This window comes from Syngnathus floridae, chromosome 13 (genome assembly GCF_059516105.1).
Source record: "Syngnathus floridae isolate MCC-2025c chromosome 13, RoL_Sflo_1.0, whole genome shotgun sequence".
NCBI classification, from domain to species: domain Eukaryota; kingdom Metazoa; phylum Chordata; class Actinopteri; order Syngnathiformes; family Syngnathidae; genus Syngnathus; species Syngnathus floridae.
The window spans coordinates 7,480,177-7,502,326 of record NC_142425.1 but is presented as its reverse complement, the minus strand read 5'-3'; the positions used below and the strand labels follow the sequence as shown (position 1 = coordinate 7,502,326).

Sequence of the window (22,150 nt, the reverse complement as noted above, 5' to 3'; positions counted from 1 at the left end):
GAGTCTTGTTTTGTACAGGAATACGCTGGATAAAAGTTTGTCCCTCATCAGCCACCATAGAGCACGAACTCTTCCGAGTGTGTCTCGGTTTTTATCGGAAGTTCGATTTAAAATGTCACCCTTCGTACTTGTGTTTTTATCGTCAATAAGCTTGCTGGGTTTGGCAGACGCCTGTCCGTGTCCGTGTGAGAAAGCCGAATTATGCCATCAGATACGCGACAAGAGAGATTTCGAGGTACTTTTGCTGGACCCTTAAAACTCTCAAGAATATCCTGATCAAATGATCAATTCCTGTGATAATCCCCTCACAGAATCCCTTACAGCGAGATTACGATGTCCTCTATCGTGACAAATAGTTCGAATAAAATATGCGAGTTAGAGAAAGTTGTTCTGCTTTGTACATTGCCTTGATGAGATATATTTACTTAGTCGTAGTTGTTTTTCCCGATATCAAAATCGGATCAAATCTGATCGCAGCAGTGTATCAAACGTTTGTATGAAAATGTCATATTCATCCAGTTTTCAAAACGTTAATGTTGTTTTAATGTCTATTTTTCCAAGCGTGATTAATATTGTACACAATTTTTGCATAGAAAAAAAAAAGGAAGTTCTTGGTGTACGCCTGAGAACGTTACAGATGGCCTGCGCGGTCACAAAGTGGTTCTCACAATAAGTAATTATTATGTAACTAATATGCAATAAATTGCATATCATGCATATTTTTTTTTCTTCTTCCCCTTGAAACTTCCTAGCAGTACATTACTATGCATGGTAATAATCTGAATTGCAGAAGCTTGTACAGGTCAAATTTAAAAACAAAAAATTAAAACAGCTCAACCCAATGTGCTATATAAAAAAGATTTTTTAAAATAAGCGTGGCTTGGGAGATATAAAGCCACCTCTGATTAAATTTCACTGTTGTCCAATGTAATTTCCACCCATCCATTTTCTATACCACTTATTATCATTACAATCTATACAAGCAAAAGGGGAACATGCAAATCCTACACATGAATGCCTGAGCTGGTATTTGAATTCCCAACTGCAGAACTGGGAGGGAGATGTGTAGTTCTCTGTGCCACCATACTTTTAAATCCCTTTTACATACAAACGTAATAAATATCAAACATTAAAACTCAGCTTTTTGAGGGGTTTTCACTTCCTGATTCACCCAAAAGATGATCCCATGGTATTGAATGAGGAAAACAAGTTCAACTTAGGAGAGGTTTTTTAAATATACATAATTTATTATCCATAAATAAATATAAATAATTTAGTACAATTGACATTTTGGTGTGTGTGCTCTCAGGTGTTTGTGTTCGACGTGGGCGGAAAGACATGGAAATCATATAACTGGAGCGTGGTGACGACAGTGGCAACATTTGGGAAATACGACGCGGAGCTCATGTGTCACGCTCATTCGAAAGGAGCACGCGTCGTACTTAAAGGTATTTACACATTGTTAGCCTAAAATACATTTTGAAAATAGGAATTAATCTTTTAATATTAATTAAATATGCAATTAGTTCAATGTGCAATAGACTTAACTTGATTAAAAGAAAAGGAATATTTTACAGTTTTTTATCACGCATCTGTTTATTGCATTTCATGGGGCTGCAAATGTGTCCAATTTGGTAGAAAGCGGTGAGAGATAAATGAAGCTTCAAATGTGCCTCATGAACCATTTTTTTAACTCTTCTAATTGGCACTCTGTTCAACATTCGGCGTAAAATACACTGACTTGCCATGTCTCAAACCTTTTTATTTAAACCAACAGTGTCATCTCAAGGATTCATAAAATACAAGTGGTTCACATTTGAAGTTTCATTTTCTCATCACTAGTAGAATGGCCCTTTGGCAATTATGCTAGTAAGCTAACAATTTATTTCCAGTGTAAAGTCACAATTCCGGTTCAATGCTCATTAGTGCCAACTTTCGTAAAGGTGACGTTCGGCTCGCTTACATTGTGGACCAAAAGAACAGGACAGATTGGATAACTGAGAAGGTCAACTTGGCCAAATGTCAGTTCATGGATGGAATCAACATTGACATTGAACAAGCAGTGGACGAAGGGTCGCCTGAGTACTACGCCCTAACGGACCTGGTTAAAGAAACCACTGAGGCTTTCCACAGGGAGATTCCCGGTTCTCAGGTGACCATGTTACTGTTCCCCGTGATATACCGGTAACCTCCACTGCTGACCAAATTCTGTTCTTTAGGTGTCCTTCGATGTTGCCTGGTCACCCCAATGTATCGACAAGCGCTGCTATGACTACGTCACCATCGCAGAATCCTGCGATTTGCTTTTTGTAATGTCCTACGATGAACAGAGCCAAATACTCGGGGACTGCATCGCCATGGCCAACGCCCCCCTTAACCAAACTATTAATGGTTTGTGGTGCACTTAAGTGTCAAGGTTGAACTTAACTCATTAATTCCTCTGTCTCTCTCCAGCCTATGATCAATATTTAAATTTGAAGATAGCTCCGCAGAAGTTAGTGATGGGTGTGCCATGGTACGGCTATGACTACCCTTGTCTCAACCTTTCACAGGTAGGAGTCATTAAACTAGGGTTGCCCAATGATTATTTAGCAATATATTTATATTTAAAAATGCCTAGCATTATATTTCATTGTTTTAGACTTTAGAAGGTGCTTTTGCTAAAGACTGCCCTCCTCAAGTGCAAATGTACAATCTTTCCGTGCACCAGGATGGTATCTGTTCTATTGCCAAAGTGCCGTTCCGTGGCGCTCCATGTAGCGATGCTGCTGGAAAACAGAAAACCTACAGATGGATCATGACGCAGGTCGGCAGCTCGTTGTCAGGACGGTTGTGGGACGACAAGCAGAAAGCGCCCTATTTCAATTACTGGGTATGCATTGGTTTTGCTTTAAGGTGTTTTCATTTCAAACCACCCCACACATGACCAAGGGGAACATGTACCTGGTCTAACAGGTACTTCAACACAGGAGGACATAACTTACCCTAATAACCATAATTTCACTAACAATAGCGAGTCTCCTCCTGCAACTCCAAAGTCTTTTGTAGTACCAAAATTGACCAGTAAAAGGCAGCATGGTGCCACAGAAAATCCAGATTCCCAGATTTTTTTTTCAGTCCGATTAGTACTCTGCTTTATAAACAGCGGTCAAACTTTCATCTTAAAGTCAACCTCAGCTTTCTGCCCTCACTTTGCAGGACCCAGAAGGAAAGTTTCACCAAGTTCGATATGATGACCCGGAGAGTATTTGCCTCAAGACGGAGTTTGTGAAATCTAAAGGTTTGAGAGGAGTGGGCATGTGGAATGGCAACATTTTGGACTACAGCGACGATCCGGTTGCTAGGCAGCAGAGCGCATTGATGTGGAATGCTCTCTTTGGATGCTAGTTGGGCCAAAGTTTACGGGCTCTAGACATTTCGAGCGGCTGCGTTGTTACTATGTGAACCTTTGTGACCGTAAAACATTTTCAGTCCTCAAACAAATACTTGCACTGCAGGCTTTATTGTTGCTTTTTTTTTTTTTTGCTGACACCTTTCAATGTCATTTGGTGTCAAACATTCCACTGTGTTCACTTTTTATGCCATGTGTTACTGTAAAAAAAAAAAAAAAAAAAAAAAAAAAGCCCTCCTCAGTTGGAGCTGTTTTGGACTTTTGTTTTGTCTCGAGTGCTGTTCACAAAGCTTAGCGACGTCACAGGCCCCTGACGGACTAACTGACTCTTCTTCTGGGCCAGCTCCGCCTTCAGTGCCTTCAGTTCAGTGGCAGCCTGTTTCCTCAGCTACGGAAGCGTTTGTTGACATAACATTCAGTGAAGGACCACTGATGTTTCACTATATGAAGCATTTTTACTTGAAGATTTACCTTTATCTCAGTCACCAGCTTCATCTTGGCATCTTCCACCATCCTTTTCAGATTGTCGATGTCGTGGGTCTCTGTCAGGATCTGAATGATGAGCTCATTCTAAACACAGGTGTTGCCAACTTAGTAACAAAATAAACTACATTTACGATGTACTGTACTGTACTACATAGATTGTAACGTTTGTTGCAATCAATTTCAGCGTACCTTTTCAGAGGCTTGTCCTTGCTTTTGCAGCTTGCTTCTGTTGTCTCTGGCATGGAGCTGTTGCAGGATCTTGTCGTAGAATGTCTCCAGTTCTTGCTTGACATTCCTCAGCGCATCTTCCAAAGGTCCAGTGGCCTTCTTGGTATCAAAATACTTTTTTTTCCAGCTGTCACGGGCTTGAAAATCAGTGGAAGAGAACAAAACAGAAGTTGACTGTGCATGTTTGTTGCCTTTTGGTTATCTTCTTAAGTTTTCCACCACCTTGGTTCCTGCGGTGCCTGTTCTGGGCCAACAAATCTTTGCCTTTCCTGAGCAACTCCTGTCTTTTCCATTCTAATTGTTTCCTTTCCTCCTTCACCAACTTGATTTCCTCTATAAGTTCTTCTCCTAGAAGAGACAAACACTCTTTCAAATGTGACCTAATATGTTTTTCCGACACGACAACTTACTATTAGACGGGATGACGGCGGAAATAATGGGTTTGTGGGTTGTCATGGTCAAGTCTAAACCAGGTGGTGGGGAGATGCAGCGGATGGGTCGGGATAGCACAACTGGGCTTTCTGCCACCTTAACGACAAAGAAAAAAAAAAAAAAAATGAATTTTTATACAGTTGCATGACCAAAACAAAAGATGAATTTCTTACCCCACTGGTTGTTTTACTCCTGAACGACTGAAATGTGAACAAATCTCGTGATTTTCCGAGACTACGATAAAAGAGCAGAAGGTGTTTATGGATCTCTATAGAAGTGCAGTGTACAGTGAGGTGAGGGCTCAGCTCACTGCCTGTCTGAATCTCCATCCTCCACCGACTCCACGGCTCCTGAATCTTTGGCTGCTCTGCTTCCTTGTTTCTTCTTTCTACATCTTGGTTCTTCCTCTTGGGGATGCTCCTTCACCTGAGCCAAGCCGCCTTTTTATATTTTTTTTTTTTGGGGAGCAACAATACAAATGTTTACTGTGACTTTATGACGACTCTTTTACTCCTAATGTTTGTCTCACCTTTATTTTGAGGTTGATTGTTGGACTTTCTCTTGTCACGCTCCCCCGTCTCATGCCACTCAATCTTATTACCTTCTTCCTCCCCACCATGTCCTCCCTCTGAGGAACTGTAACCCTGCTCTTCATCATGCTCTTCCTCCTCCTCCTCCAAGCTAGAAGAGGGAAGAAGCTGGTGGGAAGATTGGGGGATGTGGGGGAACTTCACAGGCTCTTTTGTCTCGGCTGGCGAGCCCCACGTCTTGTGGGGGTAGTAGGTCGGCGGGTCTGGGGAGCTGCTGCTGGTGTCTGGGCTGAGCGAATGGGAGGAAAGGCTGCTCTGGTTCTCCATTGTGGGCAACAGGTAAAGCTCTGGCTGGGCGGCCTGGAAACATGTACACAGTCATAACATAAAATAGAATGAAAAGAAATCAAGATTTTCTTTGTGGTTATTTAACTTTTTTTTTAAACTTCTTTGGCATTACAGTCTTTATGGACGCCTGCTTCAGAAGATTTCAATCTACTTTTTCTCAGCAAATATTTACTTAGGATACCCAAAATAAGAAAAAAATAGTAGTAATACAAGTAGTAATAGTACTAATAAAAAAAAACATGTGCTTGGCGTGGGTAATAATATCAATTAGGGGTTGTTAAATAAATAAATAAATAAATAAATAAATAAATAAATAAATAAGGAATATGACTCATCATGTTTTACATACATACGGTGGAGCGAACGTTTTGGCTTTTATATCCTTCTCCTGCTTGCTTTTGACCTGGCACACAGCAAAAAAAAGCAAAAGGTTAAATATGATGTTACACCCCAAACACGCTTACCTGTAACCACTCTTGCATCATGTGACATCAGACACACTCACCATAGCCAAGCTTCGGCCCACGCATTTCAAGAAGGAAAATTTGTCCATGTTCTTGTCTGTGCCCAGAAGCTCCCCCAGTTCACTTCTCAGAGCTTTCAGGGTGACCTCAGGGTAAACTCTAAACAAGCAAAATTTGTGTAACGCAACTTTTTCAATTTAATTTTCTATTGATTCCATCCTGAACCCCAACAAAACAAAAAATGTGACCTGATGAAGCCTGCAGATATGAAACTCTCCGTGGCTTCTGAAGGAACTTTGTTCAGTTTCACATTCCATTGATCGTCTGGTACGTAGAGAACATGGAGCTCCACAAACTGAACATATACACACACAAACCAAACATTGGAGAAGTGCTCAGAGTATAGTATGACATCATTTATCTTTAGTCAATTATGAACATACCTTGCAACTGATTGGTCTCTTATCAGATTCACACGGCAGCTCCATCTTCATCCGGCCAGTCATGCACAACTGAGCTCCTCACACAGAGTTTTTAGGATGTGTTTGACCCGACAAAGACGTGGGCCTCTTGTTGGTTGACTTGACATGAGAGTGGCTTTCCACACACATTAGAGATTCTTTTATGAGAGTGCCAGCATCGGTTGCTCTGGTTGCAGAGTTAGCAAAACTAGTTACACTTTTGTACTTGTACTAAGATTTGATTTCCCTTGGTCTTATTTTATAAATAAAAAAAAAATAGGAGTGTACTTTCTAATACAGCGTTTTCAAATGCTCAGGGCAAACGTAAAAAAGGAATAAAAATAAATACTTTTAAGTACAAATATATGAAAATAATTTTTAACTACAGGCAACAGCAATGTAGTTGTGTTTCCCACCACTGTCTTGTTGTTGCTACAAACTGAAGGAAAAAGACATTTGTCTGGTTTTAAGTGTATCAAAACAAGAATACTGCACGTTTCTCAATTTACTTCCTATTTTGTTAATATACAGTGAAGGGTGAGCTCTGTTGCACTGCATTTTTTGTGCAATTGTCATAATTTGCGCCACTAGAGGGAGCTATCGTAGTTTCCACGTTCAAGTGTGGCGTTCAGAAATACCTGAAATTATAGTGACGCATACATTCCTCTTCAAAAACTAGAATAAATCTCTGAATTGTTTCAACTACACCATCATTATGAAAAATATTTAAGAATATATTACAGAAATCGAATCAGCATCTTGGAGAATTCTACTTTTTTTCCAGCGTTCTTCTTAGGAGAACTCAGTATCCAACAGTATTGCATGACATTGAAGGCGCCACTACAAAACACACCTCCCAGAAAACCGGAAGCGGATTTGACACTCCCTTGTCAACAAGTTTTTGCAACTTAACTTTTACTCATTTTCCAGAAACTAAAACCGATCCGATAAAATAAAAACGAAAATGTCGGGGTCATCCAGCATCGTAGCGATGAAGAAAATTGTCCAACAGCTACGTTTTGAAGCGGGAATGAGCCGAGTAAAGGTAAAAACTACGCCGAATGGTAGTTAGGGCGTTTCTCCAGTGTTTAGGTTCGACTAAATGTGCTTTTATCGACTTTGGAATTTAATAGATTCGTTTGTTTTGAAGCTATCAAGTAAATGCTCATCTTGGGTTATCACCAGGTGTCCCTGGCCGCGAATGACCTACAGCAGTTTTGTCTCCAGAACGCCCAGCATGATCCGCTGCTCACTGGTATGTCCTCCAGTAGTAACCCGTTCAGACCTCAGAAAGTCTGCTCCTTCCTATAACGGCGACGCCTTGGGCCCTGTGAGTCCCGCTCAGTTTTTTCATTTTCAACAACATTGATAATTCTTTTCTAAGATTTCACGTTTGCAAATTTTCTACAGGTCTTTAGAGTGTGGTGCGTCTTGAAGATGGGCTGGAATCACCTCAAGAGTGTTAGGGAAATTTGCAACTAAATATATTCTTAACCTTTGTTAAAAAAAAAAAAAAAACTGAAAAAACAATAGTAAACATCTTCAGGTACTTACAAGACAAGTTTTATGCATGATTAACAACTTATAAGGAGTTGGGGAGTCCTTTGTTTTCTCATGTGTCCAAGTCAGAACCTACGCTGTCGTGCAGTTATAATTACAGTAAATATTTGTTTGGAAAACATTTCCAGGCTATAAATAAATTACCCATTTCAATCGCAATGTAACATAAGAGGCTTTGTGCGGCTATTGTTATGCCACTGCACATGTAAACTCAAAATGTGATAATTATGACGTTATATCAAAGACTCCTCGGTCAGAAATAAAAAAAACACAACTAACAAAGTGAGCCTCTATGCCGCTGATATTCTTTTGCTGCTTTGCCGATTCTAACCCAGAAACGCCATTATGTTGTGTGCATCGTCAATTGTGGACTTTCTGTGCATAAAAAAAAACAACAACTAACCACATACCCCCCAAACATGCCTTGTTGTGCAGTGGCCATTGCTGACTTAAAATAAATGTTCACACATTTCCCTCTTGCTCTCTGAAAATGATCTTTTCATAAATGTTTTTGTTCTGCAACAAACCAATTAGAAAACTCATCAAATAGTTAACCCAATGTCGGTATTTATCATCGTTCAAGTGAGAGTGACTAAAACGCAGAGCATCTGTTTGTCTGTATAGGGTAACTGCGTCAGCAGTTTGGTCAATAAGTTTCAAAAATCCATGATAAGCACAATGTAGTCATTTTGAATAAAAGCAAACAATTGTGGGATCAACGGATCAGTCCTTGCGCAATTACCAGAGGAGAGATGATTTTGTTTTCACAGTTGAAATTTGCGCCTGGAGGCATCCATTTCATGGCGCTACAAACAAAAGGAAAACACGTGATGAGGCCTTTGAACTTTGCGACCAAATCAAGTACGTGCAAATATAAAAACACAGAACTGCCATAATTAATCCAACATCTACTTTTTAAGATAAAACACGTGCGCTCTTACCTTGAGGACCCACTCATACTCGCCAAACTTGGAATCAAAGGTGCCTTTCTGCAGAGAGCGAAGCTTAAGCGTGAATCGAGGACCCAGCTCCTGAATGCCGGCCTTCTTCTCATTTTTGAAGATGTATCTTGAGATACACAACAATCAGAGGGTAAGCGTTCATGAAATCACACCAATCTAGGGACAGAGTGTGTAGTTGCTCATCTGACGTTCACCTGTGAAATCGGAAAAATATGAAGTCTCTTTGGTTGTGGAAGGTGGCCACTTGGCGACCCACAAAATTGGGCTTTTGGGGGAAAAGGGCAGCAAACATCCGGCCGATGGTGTGGCCCAAACGTGTGGTGAAGTTGTTCAAGATCACCTCTGGGTGATGCTCTGTTGGCTCCTTACCTCGTCTCTATAGATGCAAAACAGCACACTCGTGTGTTGGCAAAAGGACAACATGGCCATTTCACAAAAGATTTAACTATTTCTAGAAACTCTCTCTGCAATAAAGACGATATGACCGCTTGAAATGCTGAAAAATAAACTTGCCTTCATTTCCTTTCGTAGTCGAACACTGCTGACCTTGAAGTGTGCAGTGGGTCCTTCAGGCAGGTGACAAAGAACCAAACCATCTTAGAGTTAGAGTTAAGGCACATAAAATACTTTGTGTTTTGTTTTTATTATGGTGCCTCATTGTATGCTAACGACGTTAAATCGTAATATATTTTTAACCACGGCATTTGTAAAAGCTATAAAACAGCCAAATGAACCTGGAAAATGAGTGAAGCATTAGAATATGCATGCCAGAACAATATCTGGCAAGAAACGTGACAGTAACCTCTTGAATAGAATAATAAAGATTCGCCGAAATCAGTGTTATCAATTGTGCATCGTAAACACACAGCAAACACTTCTCCGGCAAAAGGATACTCGGCACTTGGCGGTCCTCGTTGACGACAACAAGGAACGTGAAGTCCCTGGCAACGCACTGGGGAATAACTTTCTTGAGAGCCAAGCCTCTTCTGTAGTAGACGTACGCGTTTGGGATCACGGTTGCCAGCTGGTGGCAGAACTTTACCGTCCTCTACGAGAAACACGGGGATGGCGTTCAGAATTTGGGAAAAACACAATTGGTGTTCGCATGAAGGACAGAAATGGGCTCACCCCTCTGGGTCTGTCTGACGTTGTGATTAGCACTTTGGGGTTCGTTATGCCGTTGAAGTAGGCAGAAAATTCATCTGTTCCCTCATCAAATGCAACCTAAACAAGAAACAAAATAACAGGAATGAACTCAAATCCATCACATGACCTGAGAAGACTAAAGGGAGCATGACGAATGATTATACCTCTTCATCTTCCGGGTCAACTGTTGTTTCGTCGTAGACTCTCTGGTTTTCTATTGTCTTGGGGACCTGTTTAGGTGGTGCCTTCAAAAGAGTGCAAAACAATCTAAATTACTACCAAACATAAATGAACCTACTATAACATGTTGATTGTTATATATTTTCAATTTGATGAATATTTTAGACCAATATTTAAACACACTTTTTGATAGAGTTTTCCCCCACTCTACCTTTAATGCAAGAACTACACGCGAGATAGTTTGCCCATTTTACACTTGCAAGTGGAGAAAGCCATCAGCACCCTGTATGGTACAGAGGTGCTTGAGAGCCGTCTAACTTTTGGCTCTTGCAAGGAAATATCAATCGAGAGGGTGAGAGTGAACAGGTTTTGGGGGTAAAAACTGGTTAATCAGTATTCAGCTCTTTGTTTTACAAGGTTGTGGAAACAGATACTAGTGGCGCATTTTGGATAACTAACTAAGCAAGAATGTTTGCACATCATTTGGAAAGTTTCAACAACTTCAGAGAAGTGGAAAGTTTCAACCAGTCAAGGTAAGGTGGAAGCTTTTAACAAAGTTAATAATTATAGTCAACATTCCAACATAATCATACGATCAAAATAATTTGTCAACCCTAACACTTTTCCCAGTATCAAGAATATTCAAGCAGCTTTGAAATGCCATTGAATTATTTCACTATTATGAATACCAAAATTGAGAAAACTCACCTTGTTACCCAATAGTTTTTCTTGTCTTTTCCTCTTCTTCTTCAGCTCGAGCTTTAGCTGAAATACAAAGAGAAACATTGTTTGCACTGACATCGGTAAGATAATTAAAAGGACGACAGAATGTAAACAAACAGCTATAAGTTGTGAATGTTAGTTTGGTGTTATTCGAAAATTGACATTTATAGTCAAGTCAAGTTTATTTGTATAGCCCTAAATCACAAACAGTCTCAAAGGGCTTCACATAGCCAAAATTGACAATTATTCTCAAAGCATCCCCTGATCTTAAGCTCCCAAAAGGGCAAGGAAAAACTCAAAAAAACCCTGCCAGGGGAAAATGAGAAACCTTGAGAAGGGACCACAGATGGAAGGATCCCCCTTTCAGGATCACCAGGTTGTAATGGATGCAGAGGTCACATTCAAGGTTTTACGCTTTTCGCATGCTTAAGTGACTTGTTATGAAACAACATTTTAGCAAGCCAACAAAATTCATAGAAGTTGGATATTACAACTTCATTTTACTTTTCATTGAATCGTTATTTACACGTAGCATTCCCAGACTTTACCTTTCTTTTCTCTTGCTTGTGTTTTATAAACATTAAGTGTCTTCGCTGTTTATTCTTGATTTCAGACAAACTGAACATTGGTGGGAAGGCGACAGTTGCCTCGGTCTTCTCTTCTTTCACTTCGACGACGTCGGTTTGCATCTTGTCTGTCTGTTCCGCACTGTTCGCCTCATCATTTGTATCCTTCTTTTTCTTGCTTTTGCCTTTCCGCGTCACAGGAACTTCAGTGATATCCATATTGGTCGAGCAATGTTTACGGAGACGGGGAATATTCTTCACGCGCGTGGATGCTGGCCTCCTGCGGAAGCTGCTTCCGCAACTTCCGTTCACATCCGGATCACAACATTTGCTCCCTTGTTGAACATGTCCGACTCCTAGTGGCGAGGAGGGTGTAAAAATGCACCGGCCTGAACTGAACTATGGGGGTGAAGCAGGTTCACCAAATTAATTTGATTCTAAAATAACACAAAACAGTATAACGATACTGGGCCTAGGCACAATTATCATTTATTATTCATTTTAAAAGTACATTGTCGATTGGGTGAATTGATTGTTGATGTCTTGGAGAAAATTATAACTGTACCATAATTTCATGAATGCAGGAGGTGACATTTAGAGAATTTGCCTCCCTGAAAAAAATATTAAAAAGCAATTGATCAATTAACAACAGTAGGAACCTGACAGATTGATTAACTTAAAGCTCATAGATCATGGTTCCTAGAGACACTCAAAGACATTGACCCTAACATTCCAAACAATACAAGGATGGCCTTCAAATCAGCATCCAATGTACCAGTCCACCACAGGTCTAAAAGACTTGTAAATCAATGTGTTGTTGGAGCACATTAGTCCCCCACCTCGCCACATTTGAAGTACCTCCCTGTTCAGGTCTCCCAAGCAGGTCAATTGCTTCTCATAAGCCCACGACACGCACCACTTGGAGTGGTCGTACTTGGAATGGAATGGGGCAGATTTGGGAAGACGGATTCTCTTAATGTTCATGACGTGATTGGGCAAGGAGCAATTGGAAGGCAGCTCGTGGTCTGGTCTCTGCCAGGTCTCAGTCATCAAGTCCGCTTTTAGGACCTGAGCCACCCAGCCAGTATAGATGTCTGGATGGAAGGCAAAAATCAATGTTTTGTCAACAAAACAAAACAAAGCAAAGTACAGATACATTTGTCTGATATTAGTGTACATAACGCTGACCAAGAAATGTAACTTACCATCCACAAAATGTTTGGATTTGGCAAAAGTGAAAAACTTCTCTCCTTGCAAAGAAAGGAGTTGGTCCATTCTCTTGTCCGAAGGCGCTTCTGGCCTTTGGCCTGCACATAACTGGGCCAATTGAGGCAGTTTGCTAGCAAATGCAGGAGGGACGGAGCAGTTGTAGAATCGTGGGAAAAGATACACCAGGTGCTGTGCTATCATTGGGAAAAATCAAAGAGAACTAGCTTTAACAAATATTCATACTGGCTAATTAGATGTCCAGATAAGATAATAGAAAACATTAAGAATGTGTGTGTGGAGGTGGGGTACATTCCTTGTTTAGCATGATGTGCAAAAGGTCTTTTCTTTCTTCGGGGTTCACTCACTGACATGGACGAATTGGTCATAGTGGAGGCTAACACACAAAGCTGTTTGGCCATTGACTTTGCCAGAGGATGGGTAGAGGTATCCCATCTCTGGGAATGAAGGGAAATGGGGAATGCTGTGAGACAGCAAGAAGCCCTGGGAAGAGTCAAATAGCAGTACCCCTGTTGGAAGCAAGAAAAAAAAAAAAAATTTGAATGTACGATGTGTTCAGGAAAAACTGAAAAACGGAGAGCTGCATTCATGGATGCAAATTTTAGAGGTTAAAAAAAAAAAGGTGATGTTATAGTTGGTTGGATAACAAGCCAAATAGCTTAACATTTAGCTTGGGTAACAAAACCATAATCAAACATTAACGTTAGAAAATCTGACAATTACAAAACTGCATGCCATTTACCTTGAATGAACTGAACCATCAGTGATCAAAGTCAATATGTCTTTCAAAAGACATATTTCAAAATTTCTTTCAAAAGTTCTACAATGCTGTCATGTCTTATATAATCCTCCTAAAACAGCCATAATTGAAAACCTATTTTTCAAAACGTTATAGATGATTTACAGTTTTACCCCAGAACGAAATTTAGAAGCTTATTTCCGTGTCTGGAAAACATAATAATCCTCCGAATTATCCAAGGTACTGCAGAGATTTCCTCTTCACATCGACTATTTAACACCAATCACTCGGGTACCCACCCAAGAAAATCATAGCTTCTTTTCTACTGTACCTTTTGTATGTCCATATCCTCGCATGTATTTGAGGAGAGGTGGTGAATCATTGTAGAAGGCATAAACAAAGCCGCTAGACTGCGGAAAATACAGCACATTTTCAGGATGTCGAAATGTAAAAGTCCCATTCCCGTCTATTTAGATAGATATTTCATTACAGTGTTAACGGTATAAAGAAGTGCTATTATTAGCATTTTATAGCAGAAGCTACAGTTCCCTGTTGAAAAAAGTGAATGCTTCCTCTAAGATGTAAAAGTGGTTCTTGAGAGTATAAGAATGAAGGAAAAAAAGAACATCACCTTGTTAATGGCTTTGCTGTAAAGCTGGTTGAGAGTGTTGCTGATGGCTCCTTGACTAGTGTTAACCATGAATTTACTAAGTTGCCAGGTGTCTAAGGAGGGGTCCAGGTACATGTAGTCTACGCCGCTACCCACCTCGCCAATTTTGTATCTTGGCAGTTTGTAGATGATGAACCTGCAGCAGATTAGACAGTGGTTTCATGACAAAATATACTCAAATGTTCAGAATATACAAAATAAGAAATTTATCGATTAAGACTGAGTGAGGATATTATTAATGCATGAATTGCCTCACCAATCGACAGGCTGGCCATCTTCATTCTGGCAGGAAATAGCAGCATCACACACAGCGAGGGCCAAAAGAATAAAAATACTTGATGTTGGTGCCATTGTGACCTTTTGGTGTTTTCAGCAGAGTCGACTACCCCGAAACACAAATTTAAACCTCCTCTGCACCTATGGCCGATGAGAAAACCATTTTGCAAGTGGTTACTGCACAGCTCCAACACAATGCAAAAGGGGAACTGAAGCGGATGAGTCCCATGACCCAAGTTTGGCTGACTCTGTAGTAATTATAATACTTTGGGAGGTGTTTACAATACTTCATTCTATATGGGAAACCCCAGAACAAATAAGAACTGAAAAACGCTGCAGTAAAGGTCTGGAAAAGCATTTCTAATAATGAATGCAACAGTCTGATGAAGTCAAAGGGTCACAGGCTTGATGCAGTTATTGCAAGTAAAGGTTATGCCAACAAAAAAATAGATGTTATTCACATGAAAACATGTGGTCACTTAAAAAATGGGTGGCTCCAAACTTCTTTTTAGCACACGGAGTGATGTAACATGTTGAGTTGTAAATACCAAGAAATGAAATCTGAAAATGGCGGATCAGTGGTTAGAACAGCCACCTCACAGTTAGGAGGGTGCAGGTTCGATTCCACCTCCAGCCCACTCTGAGCGGAGTTTGCATGTTCTCCCCGTGTGGGCTTTCTCCAGGCACTCCGGTTTCCTCCCACATCCCAAAAAACATGCATGGTACGACACTCCAAATTGCCCGTAGATGTGAGTGTGAGTGCGGATGGTTGTTTGTTTTTGTGTGCCCTGCGATTGTCTGGCAACCGATTCAGGATGTCCCCTGCTGGGTTGGGCTCCAGCACGCCCGTGAACAAGCGGTATAGAAAATGGATGGAAATCTGAAATTTTAAACCTTTGTCCGATATTCATTTTTTGATCTGGAACTCAGATATCTTCAGTAAACGACAAAGAATTGACCTCGTCGTTCCAACATTTCTGGATGGGACTGTATTTGTGCAGTGTGTGAATTAGTTAAGTGGAACTAAAGAATGTTCTGATGTCCAGGGGGCAAAGATGAAAACTCCTCCTCTTCAAAACCTCCTCTACCTGTCAAGCAAGTTTTTTTGTTTGCTAAAACCGTGCCACTGGTTGACGATCAGCTGAAGGGAAGACAACATGGCAAGTTCTGCCAATCAGGTAACCATTCTATACACATTTTAATTTTGCAACCTGCAACCTTCAAGAAGCTAAGACATTTTCCAAGCTAGAAACCATCCCTGGACTCAATGACAATGTTCACATGTGGCAGAATGTTGAATTTGTGCGGACGGGCTACGGCAAGAACACCGTGAAGGTGCTGTGCATCAGGAGACAGGGGGACCAACATGATATCATTGAGCTCAAGGCAGATGTGGAGCTCACTCTCAAGTCACGTAAGGATTATCTCACTGGAGACAACTCGGACATCATCCCTACTGACACTATCAAAAACACCGTCCATGCCTTGGCCAAACTGAAGGAGGTAGGTGAACCATCGCAACCTACCATTCTTTCTTGACTTTTGCGGATTCACACTAATTTCAGGTTGCTTGGTGAAACTGACTTTAAGAACTGAACTGAAAAATTCTGGGTGCATTCTAGAGCCATTTCTTTCGGTAGCGTTAGAACCTGTAACCACAAACCCTACCAAATGTAAATTTTCCCTAAAATGAACACATATGTAGAATTTATTGAGTCTTGTACTTTTACTAGTAGTATACTGTTGTAACATTGTATTTAATGGCATTATGTATTTATTCAATTATACAGGCATCCATCCATTTTCTCTACCGCTTTGTCCCCACAAACAATATTAAATCTGATTATTAATTTGTGGTTGTGGTTTAGGGAGTAAATGTGTACTGTGTAAAAATATGACCTACCTCACATTGTGTTTTGTGTTAAGGTGAAGACTATTGAGCAGTTTTCTTTGGATCTTTGTCACCATTTCTTGACTTCTTTCAACCATGTGTTGAGGGCCAAAATTTACATGGAGGAGGCACCATGGAGAAGGCTGGAAAAGGTGAGGGAAACAAAATAATTATGGTTAACTCATTGGTTTTCTTCAGTGTTTTTCATCATGATCTAAAGCCACTTTTTTTTCAATGAGTAACTCTGGTATTATCAAAAACCCACATTGATTAACTTTTGAGATAAATGATTTGAGCATAGTTCTCAGAATAATCATGAACATTGGTGTAATACAAAATGTTAAATAACAAACCTTTATGGCAACAGACCAATAAAGGTTTGTTGAGTAATTGTGCTGTATACTTGGGTACTATTTTAACACAAAGACAACACAGAGGGTGGAGAGTTGCACACTTGTCATTGTAATAAACATGAAAGTGAAACAAAATGGTTTATTCAGAAACTTGCAAATCAAGTCAAAATTTTTGTTTCCCTCTTTTAGAATGGAGTTGAACATGTCCACGCCTTCATTAACAGCCCGGAAGCCATCCGCTTCTGCGATATCGAACAACATCTCAATGGTAATTAACGTTTCTGTTTTATTTCCTATTATTGTGATTGGCACTCCCCTCACTCACTCTTTCACTATCCCCTATTCAGGCATTCCGGTGGTCCACGGTGGACTCAAGGACATGAAGGTGCTCAAAACCACTCAATCTGGTTTTGTGGGTTTCCTCCGTGACCGCTTTACCACACTGCAAGAGGCCACGGACAGGTGTTTCTGTACCACTGTCTGTGCTAGGTGGCGCTACAACAAGGTTCAAGATGTCAACTTTGATGCTGTATGGTAATAAAATGATCCAATTCTGGATCATTACATACATGAAGCAATGTACTGCTTTGATATGTCATCTAAATTCAGCCTTCTTGTGATAGGAAATGTGTCAAAGATACGATCATTGAGAAGTTTGCAGGCCCCTTTGACCATGGAGAGTTCTCGCCTTCTGTGCAGAAGACCCTTTATGATACAGAAGTCCTAGTCCTCACTCGGACTCCCGAGGTAAGGCCACATTTCACAAATTATAGAGCACCAAACAAAAATAAACTTTTAGAACCGAGACTTTTGAATTAATTTTTAAATATGACAATACTACCAATAAAGAATATTTCTGCCATTTAAACATTCTTTGTGCCCTCTGCCCTTTAGTGTTCATTATAAATTGCTGGCTGTTTTATCATTACCTTTCTTTGATGAAATCACATGGTTCTGCCACTTTATAGAGACACAAGTGCCTGTAAGAAAAAAAACAAAGATCACTGTCAGTCACTGTCTCCCACCTCATGTGTGTATCCACTTACAGGTGGAGGAAATTGAGATCATCATGCCCAACAAACATTACTTCACAATCGACTTGACAAGAATGGGCATTGAGAACAAGGGTGAAGTAAGTGAGTTTGGTTGCGGTCAATTGTGATTTAATTTGTTAGCTGACCTTTTTTTATTTTTTTTACAGACACAGGTTCTTCTTCCTCTTGACAACCCCTCGGGCAACATCACAGGGACACTGCGTAGGAAGCACGCCAGGCTGTGAAGACATAAGCACAAATAAATAATATGCTGGCGGCATTGATGATTTATAGTCTCAGTAACAACCACTAATAAACGTGTTGTTCTTTGGTGAGAAAAGAGCACCGTTTATTGCAAGTCTTTGAGTGAAATATTCAAACTCCATCCAGTGTTGCACAAGGTCAAAACCACACGCACACCTGATTAGTCTTTTTTTTTTTCAAACAAGTTGAAGCACCACAGGCAAGGAGGGACATCATCATTATACACACATTTCACTTTCCAAAGAACCGAGCAGGACCTTTTGAGTTTGTCTTGTTGTATCTGGGGAAAATATAAAACTGCATATTTCCAGCCAAGTGGCAAGGCATGGACTCAGCGCATTGTAGAGCATGCATTTGACTTTTTTTTTTTTCTTAGGACATATTCAACAATACCACATCTGTAATTTCTGCCATATCAAAGTGTTTTCAATTATATATCATCTTATTTACAATTTTTAAAACCATCACAAGTTCATGATACTCACACAAACATATAACACAATCTACACAAACAAATTAGAGATGTTAAACCATCCTCAATAAGAATTCAAATCTTAAATAAAACATGACGAATAAAAAATAAAATACAAATCTGAAGCAGCAGAAATAAAAACAGCTAAACAGCTCATTAGACCCCATATCCGTGTTTGGGGTTCTGCACGCTTCGAAAAAACATCGTGAAACTGATCCAGTTTTAAGGTGCCATACGGCCAGAGGAGTCTCTGCCAACGGATAGCTGGTTGGGAGTCGTCGATTGTCACTGAGGTGGGAGAATATCGAGCTCCTGGTGACGTGCTAACAGGCGTTGCTCTTTAGGTGTTGGGTTTGCAGCGGCTTCACGTGATACTCATAAATCTTTAGGGCTGGGCCCAGCTTTATCGACAGGCCCGTCAACACATCATTACGTGTCATCAGGAGCAATGACTTGCCATCGATTTCCTGTCAACAAGTGAAGACATTTTATTTTCATTGCCACTCAAGTTAGTTGTCTTGAAGTCAAAAGGGAGGCGAGCGGCAAGTTCAACCTGATCTTGGAATGCCGTGGCCTGCTCCTCAAACCCTGTCGCTTTAAAGTAATTGACCACATCAGCGACCGCCCAGTTGGCTGGATCTGGAAGCTGGCCATTCTCTACTGGGCTGCAGAGAGACTATATTTTTCATTACAAGATTCAAGACTTAACATACTCTGAAAAACATGCAGACAAGTGAATCATCATTAAAGACAGAACTGTGCAAAATATAAAAACATATAAAGAACAGAAATGTACACAAATTAAGGTTTCCTGAAAAACACTCAGTACGCTCTGCGAGTGCTCTGGAAAAAAAAAAAAAATCGAGTAGTGCCTTGACTTGCACAGCAGAGTTCAAATGCAAAACATCAGGTTTTTTTGCAGGGTGGAAGGGTGAAAGATTTATTTTACGTAAAAAAAAAATCAGGTTATATGTTAAAGCTGTTTTTATTGTAGTGTATTAAACGTTTATACAGAAAAGGTTCTCTTCCCTAAATCAGGTCTATGCGAACACAAAGTTCACCTCAGACCATTTCCCATGGTTGAATTTGCTTTAGTTATTTAAAAAACAGCTATTTAAAAATAATTGTTATAAAGTGATATTGTTGTGCAATATTTGAATTAGCTTTTTTCCTCTCCATATTTTTGTTCATTTGATAATTTCTGTGCCATTTGAAATATATTTTTTTAAATATGCATTACTTACACGGTATTGAAATTTTCCAATGAATACTCGGGTTGTAAATATCAGATCAATTACGTTTTACATTTACTCGAGTCAAGCCACACGTCTGACTACAAAACAAGCACTCTTTCTTCTCAGTTATCTGAAACTGTACCTTTTGGTGTCAACAGAACCATTTGCCTTGTCTTCCATGACGGCTGCAACAAAACATAGGATACGTACATTGTGAAATATCAATCAACCCCTACGTACTCTCAAACTTTAAATTATTTTGCATCAAACAATAAGTCCACACTTCGTTGTCACAGTATGCAGGCAGAAGCGAAAGACATTCAGCGATTATCGAGCAATTATAAACTATTACGCAGCAACATGAATGCACTGGACTTACAATCAGTAACGTTGCAATGAATTTTCATCAGATTGTTTTTAGTGTGTGTTGATCTTAAAGTAGGGTTGGCAGGATAAACATCCTCCTTTCTTAGTCTTGCTCGACGTTTCTGTTAGAATAAAAAAAAAGAGAAGGGAACAAGTGTTCAGGTGACAAATGTCAAAAGTAAAGACATGCAAATGGATCGGGAAGAGTATTAACAAAGCTGCTATTATGTAAGTTTCGACCATCGGAACAACTGTAGAGTGTGAAAATGACGCCCTTAAAATTCACATTTCATAATGATGCTTGAATTGAAAATAATGATAAAATAGACACACGGAAACCCTAACGCTTTTCCATTAGTGTCGAGTAATTTTAATAGCAAAATACAACGCAGCTGAAATGATAAAACGATCACAATAACTCGAAAGCGAAAATCAAATACTGCCTTTTCGTATTTATCAAGCTAACATGGACAGTTAGCTGGCTTTGCTAATACAAAATCGAACACATTTTGAATGACGCCTTTTTTGACAATAACGCGTCGTCCAAGTTAAACAACTTACGGGTGACGACAAAAAGTTCCCGATTCCCCGTGGTGTTTCACCAGCAAAAAACGCAAGATATTCATTTGATAATATCACAAATTAATCAAAGCCAACTAGCTGCTTATCGTCACAGCTTCCCATGCCCACGTCACTGGAGAATCATGGGAAGTGAAGTTTATTTCATGATTTGATTTTTTGTTGTCGCACTCGCAATGACAATAAATCAACATTTTTTTTCCTAATAAAAAGGATTTATTGTGACATATTCTTTGTTACATAAAATCTGCTACAGCAAATAATATTCCCCTTACAAACACAAATAAAGTTAGATGAGGAAAAACGTGTCAGCCATTTAAATGATGTGCAAAACGTCCCACAAACTAAATACAAAGAATATAGAGCCCATACTGGCATATGTGACAAACTACAGAGAGAACCAAATCTAACTTGGTTATTCAGGAGTGAAGAGGCCCGGAGGGAGAAAGTGCCATTGTTTACATCACATATGACAAACATCATTACACGCAGGTTCTTAATGACACTAAAAGAGTTGTGGATTTCACACAAAAATAGTTTGTGGCAGGATTGACACACAGGCAGTTTGGATTGAAACATGCTCAAGATCAAGGTGTTGATTAGCAGACATTTTCCTTATGTAACTATCATGGACACACAACAATATTCCGCGTAACCCTTTGTGCCAAACACACACATAAAAGTAAAGCAATTATTAAAAGGGGAATTTTTTTTTCCCCCACTGTTGTGAGAGGCATTGGTGTGCAATAAGTTCTGAAACGTGTCAGGGAAATTATCTTATTGAAATGGATCTTAAATATGAATAATTGCTTTGAGCAACTAAGAGCAGAAGAAACATAAGGTTGAAAATGAAATAAGATGAGAATAAAATTGACATTAACATACCAATTACCTTTCCAGGGCATTGAGCACCAGATCATAAAAACTTTTTTTTTATTGGCGAACTAAGGTGAGGAAGATGTTGACAGTTATTTTAATTCTTCCAACAAAGTGTGAATAAAATAAAATTTCTCCACACCTGACCTTTTGACCTGGAGGAAAAAATTGCCTTGCAAGACAAAGACAAACCTCTCAAAGGACTTCCAAGGCTTAATAGACACGTTACTGCATGAAAGTTAAACGGATAGGCATTGGTATGAAACACTTTGCATAGCTACAATGTTGACTTGAGTCACTCTGGTGGGAGGTGTGTGCACTGCAGAGGCAAGAATTTCAAAATTTCAAATCAGCAAGTGATGAATGATGATAATTTTTCATGTAACTATGTGAAGAATAATAGCTCAACATAAACAGCCGCTTATGGAAACAATTGTGAGTTGCTGCCCCCAAACTGTGGTCAAAACTGTATTCATGTTTTTCACAGACATGAACCATCTTAGACAATTTGCAAAAAAGAAAAAAAAATGTGTACAACTTGACGAACAAAGACGCAAATACTACGCATGATTAGCGGAATCAGAAGAATAAGAATGTTTGATTTGCTGTTGCATTTGTTGTTAATTAAAATTTGCTGTCATGTGATGATGATGAAGGAAAATGCCACACCAATAAATACATTCTGCTCTAA

The 22,150-nt window shown here is 39.7% G+C and overlaps 7 protein-coding genes across 9 annotated transcripts; 3 read left to right on the top strand and 4 right to left on the bottom strand.

The window, feature by feature from the left end:
- Positions 1-61: 61 nt before the first annotated feature.
- On the top strand, positions 62-4,024 carry ctbs (chitobiase, di-N-acetyl-). The gene is made up of 7 exons (XM_088394843.1): positions 62-235; positions 1,310-1,448; positions 1,944-2,152; positions 2,220-2,391; positions 2,455-2,552; positions 2,711-2,872; positions 3,199-4,024. The coding sequence occupies exons 1-7, from the start codon at positions 113-115 to the stop codon at positions 3,385-3,387; spliced, it is 1,092 nt and encodes a 363-aa protein (XP_088250969.1). The 5' UTR covers positions 62-112; the 3' UTR covers positions 3,388-4,024.
- On the bottom strand, positions 2,968-7,709 carry spata1 (spermatogenesis associated 1). Of its 2 annotated transcripts, XM_088394839.1 has the most exons (12): positions 6,323-7,709; positions 6,128-6,234; positions 5,921-6,038; positions 5,765-5,818; positions 5,067-5,427; positions 4,848-4,977; positions 4,711-4,771; positions 4,516-4,633; positions 4,328-4,453; positions 4,067-4,242; positions 3,863-3,961; positions 2,968-3,779 (listed from the first exon to the last, which is right to left on the bottom strand). In XM_088394839.1, exons 1-12 carry the CDS (start codon positions 6,383-6,385, stop codon positions 3,630-3,632), a joined length of 1,563 nt encoding a protein of 520 aa, XP_088250965.1. In that variant the 5' UTR covers positions 6,386-7,709; the 3' UTR covers positions 2,968-3,629. The 2 variants fall into 2 exon arrangements, with proteins under 2 accessions (XP_088250965.1, XP_088250966.1); XM_088394840.1 differs by lacking the exon at positions 6,323-7,709 and having other exon boundaries at positions 5,769-5,818; positions 6,128-6,162.
- Positions 7,176-8,373, top strand: LOC148388371 (guanine nucleotide-binding protein G(I)/G(S)/G(O) subunit gamma-5). The gene is made up of 3 exons (XM_088394852.1): positions 7,176-7,385; positions 7,526-7,670; positions 7,751-8,373. Exons 1-2 carry the CDS (start codon positions 7,305-7,307, stop codon positions 7,649-7,651), a joined length of 207 nt encoding a protein of 68 aa, XP_088250978.1. The 5' UTR covers positions 7,176-7,304; the 3' UTR covers positions 7,652-7,670; positions 7,751-8,373.
- On the bottom strand, positions 7,882-11,797 carry rpf1 (ribosome production factor 1 homolog). Its single transcript, XM_088394844.1, has 9 exons — positions 11,460-11,797; positions 10,897-10,953; positions 10,173-10,253; positions 9,991-10,086; positions 9,757-9,910; positions 9,376-9,458; positions 9,057-9,238; positions 8,842-8,968; positions 7,882-8,706 (listed from the first exon to the last, which is right to left on the bottom strand). Exons 1-9 carry the CDS (start codon positions 11,694-11,696, stop codon positions 8,665-8,667), a joined length of 1,059 nt encoding a protein of 352 aa, XP_088250970.1. The 5' UTR covers positions 11,697-11,797; the 3' UTR covers positions 7,882-8,664.
- Positions 11,798-11,949: 152 nt separating this feature from the next.
- dnase2b (deoxyribonuclease II beta) lies at positions 11,950-16,428 on the bottom strand. 2 transcript variants are annotated; one of them, XM_088394847.1, is made up of 7 exons: positions 16,293-16,428; positions 14,370-14,530; positions 14,075-14,249; positions 13,775-13,853; positions 13,052-13,213; positions 12,683-12,880; positions 11,950-12,571 (listed from the first exon to the last, which is right to left on the bottom strand). In XM_088394847.1, the coding sequence occupies exons 2-7, from the start codon at positions 14,462-14,464 to the stop codon at positions 12,237-12,239; spliced, it is 1,044 nt and encodes a 347-aa protein (XP_088250973.1). In that variant the 5' UTR covers positions 14,465-14,530; positions 16,293-16,428; the 3' UTR covers positions 11,950-12,236. The 2 variants fall into 2 exon arrangements, with proteins under 2 accessions (XP_088250973.1, XP_088250972.1); XM_088394846.1 differs by lacking the exon at positions 16,293-16,428 and having other exon boundaries at positions 14,370-14,604.
- uox (urate oxidase) lies at positions 15,419-18,009 on the top strand. Its single transcript, XM_088394848.1, has 8 exons — positions 15,419-15,567; positions 15,680-15,892; positions 16,316-16,432; positions 16,823-16,901; positions 16,981-17,167; positions 17,257-17,380; positions 17,682-17,765; positions 17,835-18,009. The coding sequence occupies exons 1-8, from the start codon at positions 15,547-15,549 to the stop codon at positions 17,910-17,912; spliced, it is 903 nt and encodes a 300-aa protein (XP_088250974.1). The 5' UTR covers positions 15,419-15,546; the 3' UTR covers positions 17,913-18,009.
- samd13 (sterile alpha motif domain containing 13) lies at positions 17,987-20,723 on the bottom strand. Its single transcript, XM_088394851.1, has 5 exons — positions 20,566-20,723; positions 20,018-20,126; positions 19,781-19,823; positions 18,957-19,068; positions 17,987-18,870 (listed from the first exon to the last, which is right to left on the bottom strand). The coding sequence occupies exons 2-5, from the start codon at positions 20,043-20,045 to the stop codon at positions 18,727-18,729; spliced, it is 327 nt and encodes a 108-aa protein (XP_088250977.1). The 5' UTR covers positions 20,046-20,126; positions 20,566-20,723; the 3' UTR covers positions 17,987-18,726.
- Positions 20,724-22,150: the final 1,427 nt, after the last annotated feature.

Coding starts and splice junctions, on each gene's coding strand:
- ctbs (XM_088394843.1), top strand. CDS start 113: ATGTCACCCTTCGTACTTGTGTTTTTATCGTCAATAAGCTTGCTGGGT. Junction 236..1,309: donor GCGACAAGAGAGATTTCGAG/GTACTTTTGCTG, acceptor GTGTGCTCTCAG/GTGTTTGTGTTCGACGTGGG. Junction 2,553..2,710: donor CTTGTCTCAACCTTTCACAG/GTAGGAGTCATT, acceptor TCCGTGCACCAG/GATGGTATCTGTTCTATTGC.
- spata1 (XM_088394839.1), bottom strand. CDS start 6,385: ATGACTGGCCGGATGAAGATGGAGCTGCCGTGTGAATCTGATAAGAGA. Junction 5,428..5,764: donor AAACGTTCGCTCCACCGTAT/GTATGTAAAACA, acceptor ACATGTTTCCAG/GCCGCCCAGCCAGAGCTTTA. Junction 4,243..4,327: donor CAGGCACCGCAGGAACCAAG/GTGGTGGAAAAC, acceptor CTGATTTTCAAG/CCCGTGACAGCTGGAAAAAA.
- LOC148388371 (XM_088394852.1), top strand. CDS start 7,305: ATGTCGGGGTCATCCAGCATCGTAGCGATGAAGAAAATTGTCCAACAG. Junction 7,386..7,525: donor CGGGAATGAGCCGAGTAAAG/GTAAAAACTACG, acceptor GGTTATCACCAG/GTGTCCCTGGCCGCGAATGA.
- rpf1 (XM_088394844.1), bottom strand. CDS start 11,696: ATGGATATCACTGAAGTTCCTGTGACGCGGAAAGGCAAAAGCAAGAAA. Junction 10,254..10,896: donor AAAAACTATTGGGTAACAAG/GTGAGTTTTCTC, acceptor ACTCTTTTGAAG/GCACCACCTAAACAGGTCCC. Junction 8,707..8,841: donor AGTATGAGTGGGTCCTCAAG/GTAAGAGCGCAC, acceptor TTTTGTTTGTAG/CGCCATGAAATGGATGCCTC.
- dnase2b (XM_088394847.1), bottom strand. CDS start 14,464: ATGGCACCAACATCAAGTATTTTTATTCTTTTGGCCCTCGCTGTGTGT. Junction 13,214..13,774: donor AGGATATGGACATACAAAAG/GTACAGTAGAAA, acceptor TGCTTCCAACAG/GGGTACTGCTATTTGACTCT. Junction 12,572..12,682: donor ATCCAAACATTTTGTGGATG/GTAAGTTACATT, acceptor CCTTCCATCCAG/ACATCTATACTGGCTGGGTG.
- uox (XM_088394848.1), top strand. CDS start 15,547: ATGGCAAGTTCTGCCAATCAG. Junction 17,168..17,256: donor GTCAACTTTGATGCTGTATG/GTAATAAAATGA, acceptor TTCTTGTGATAG/GAAATGTGTCAAAGATACGA. Junction 17,766..17,834: donor GCATTGAGAACAAGGGTGAA/GTAAGTGAGTTT, acceptor TTTTTTTTACAG/ACACAGGTTCTTCTTCCTCT.
- samd13 (XM_088394851.1), bottom strand. CDS start 20,045: ATGAAAATTCATTGCAACGTTACTGATT. Junction 19,824..20,017: donor TCATTGCAACGTTACTGATT/GTAAGTCCAGTG, acceptor GTTTTGTTGCAG/CCGTCATGGAAGACAAGGCA. Junction 19,069..19,780: donor GGTTCTGTTGACACCAAAAG/GTACAGTTTCAG, acceptor GTCTCTCTGCAG/CCCAGTAGAGAATGGCCAGC.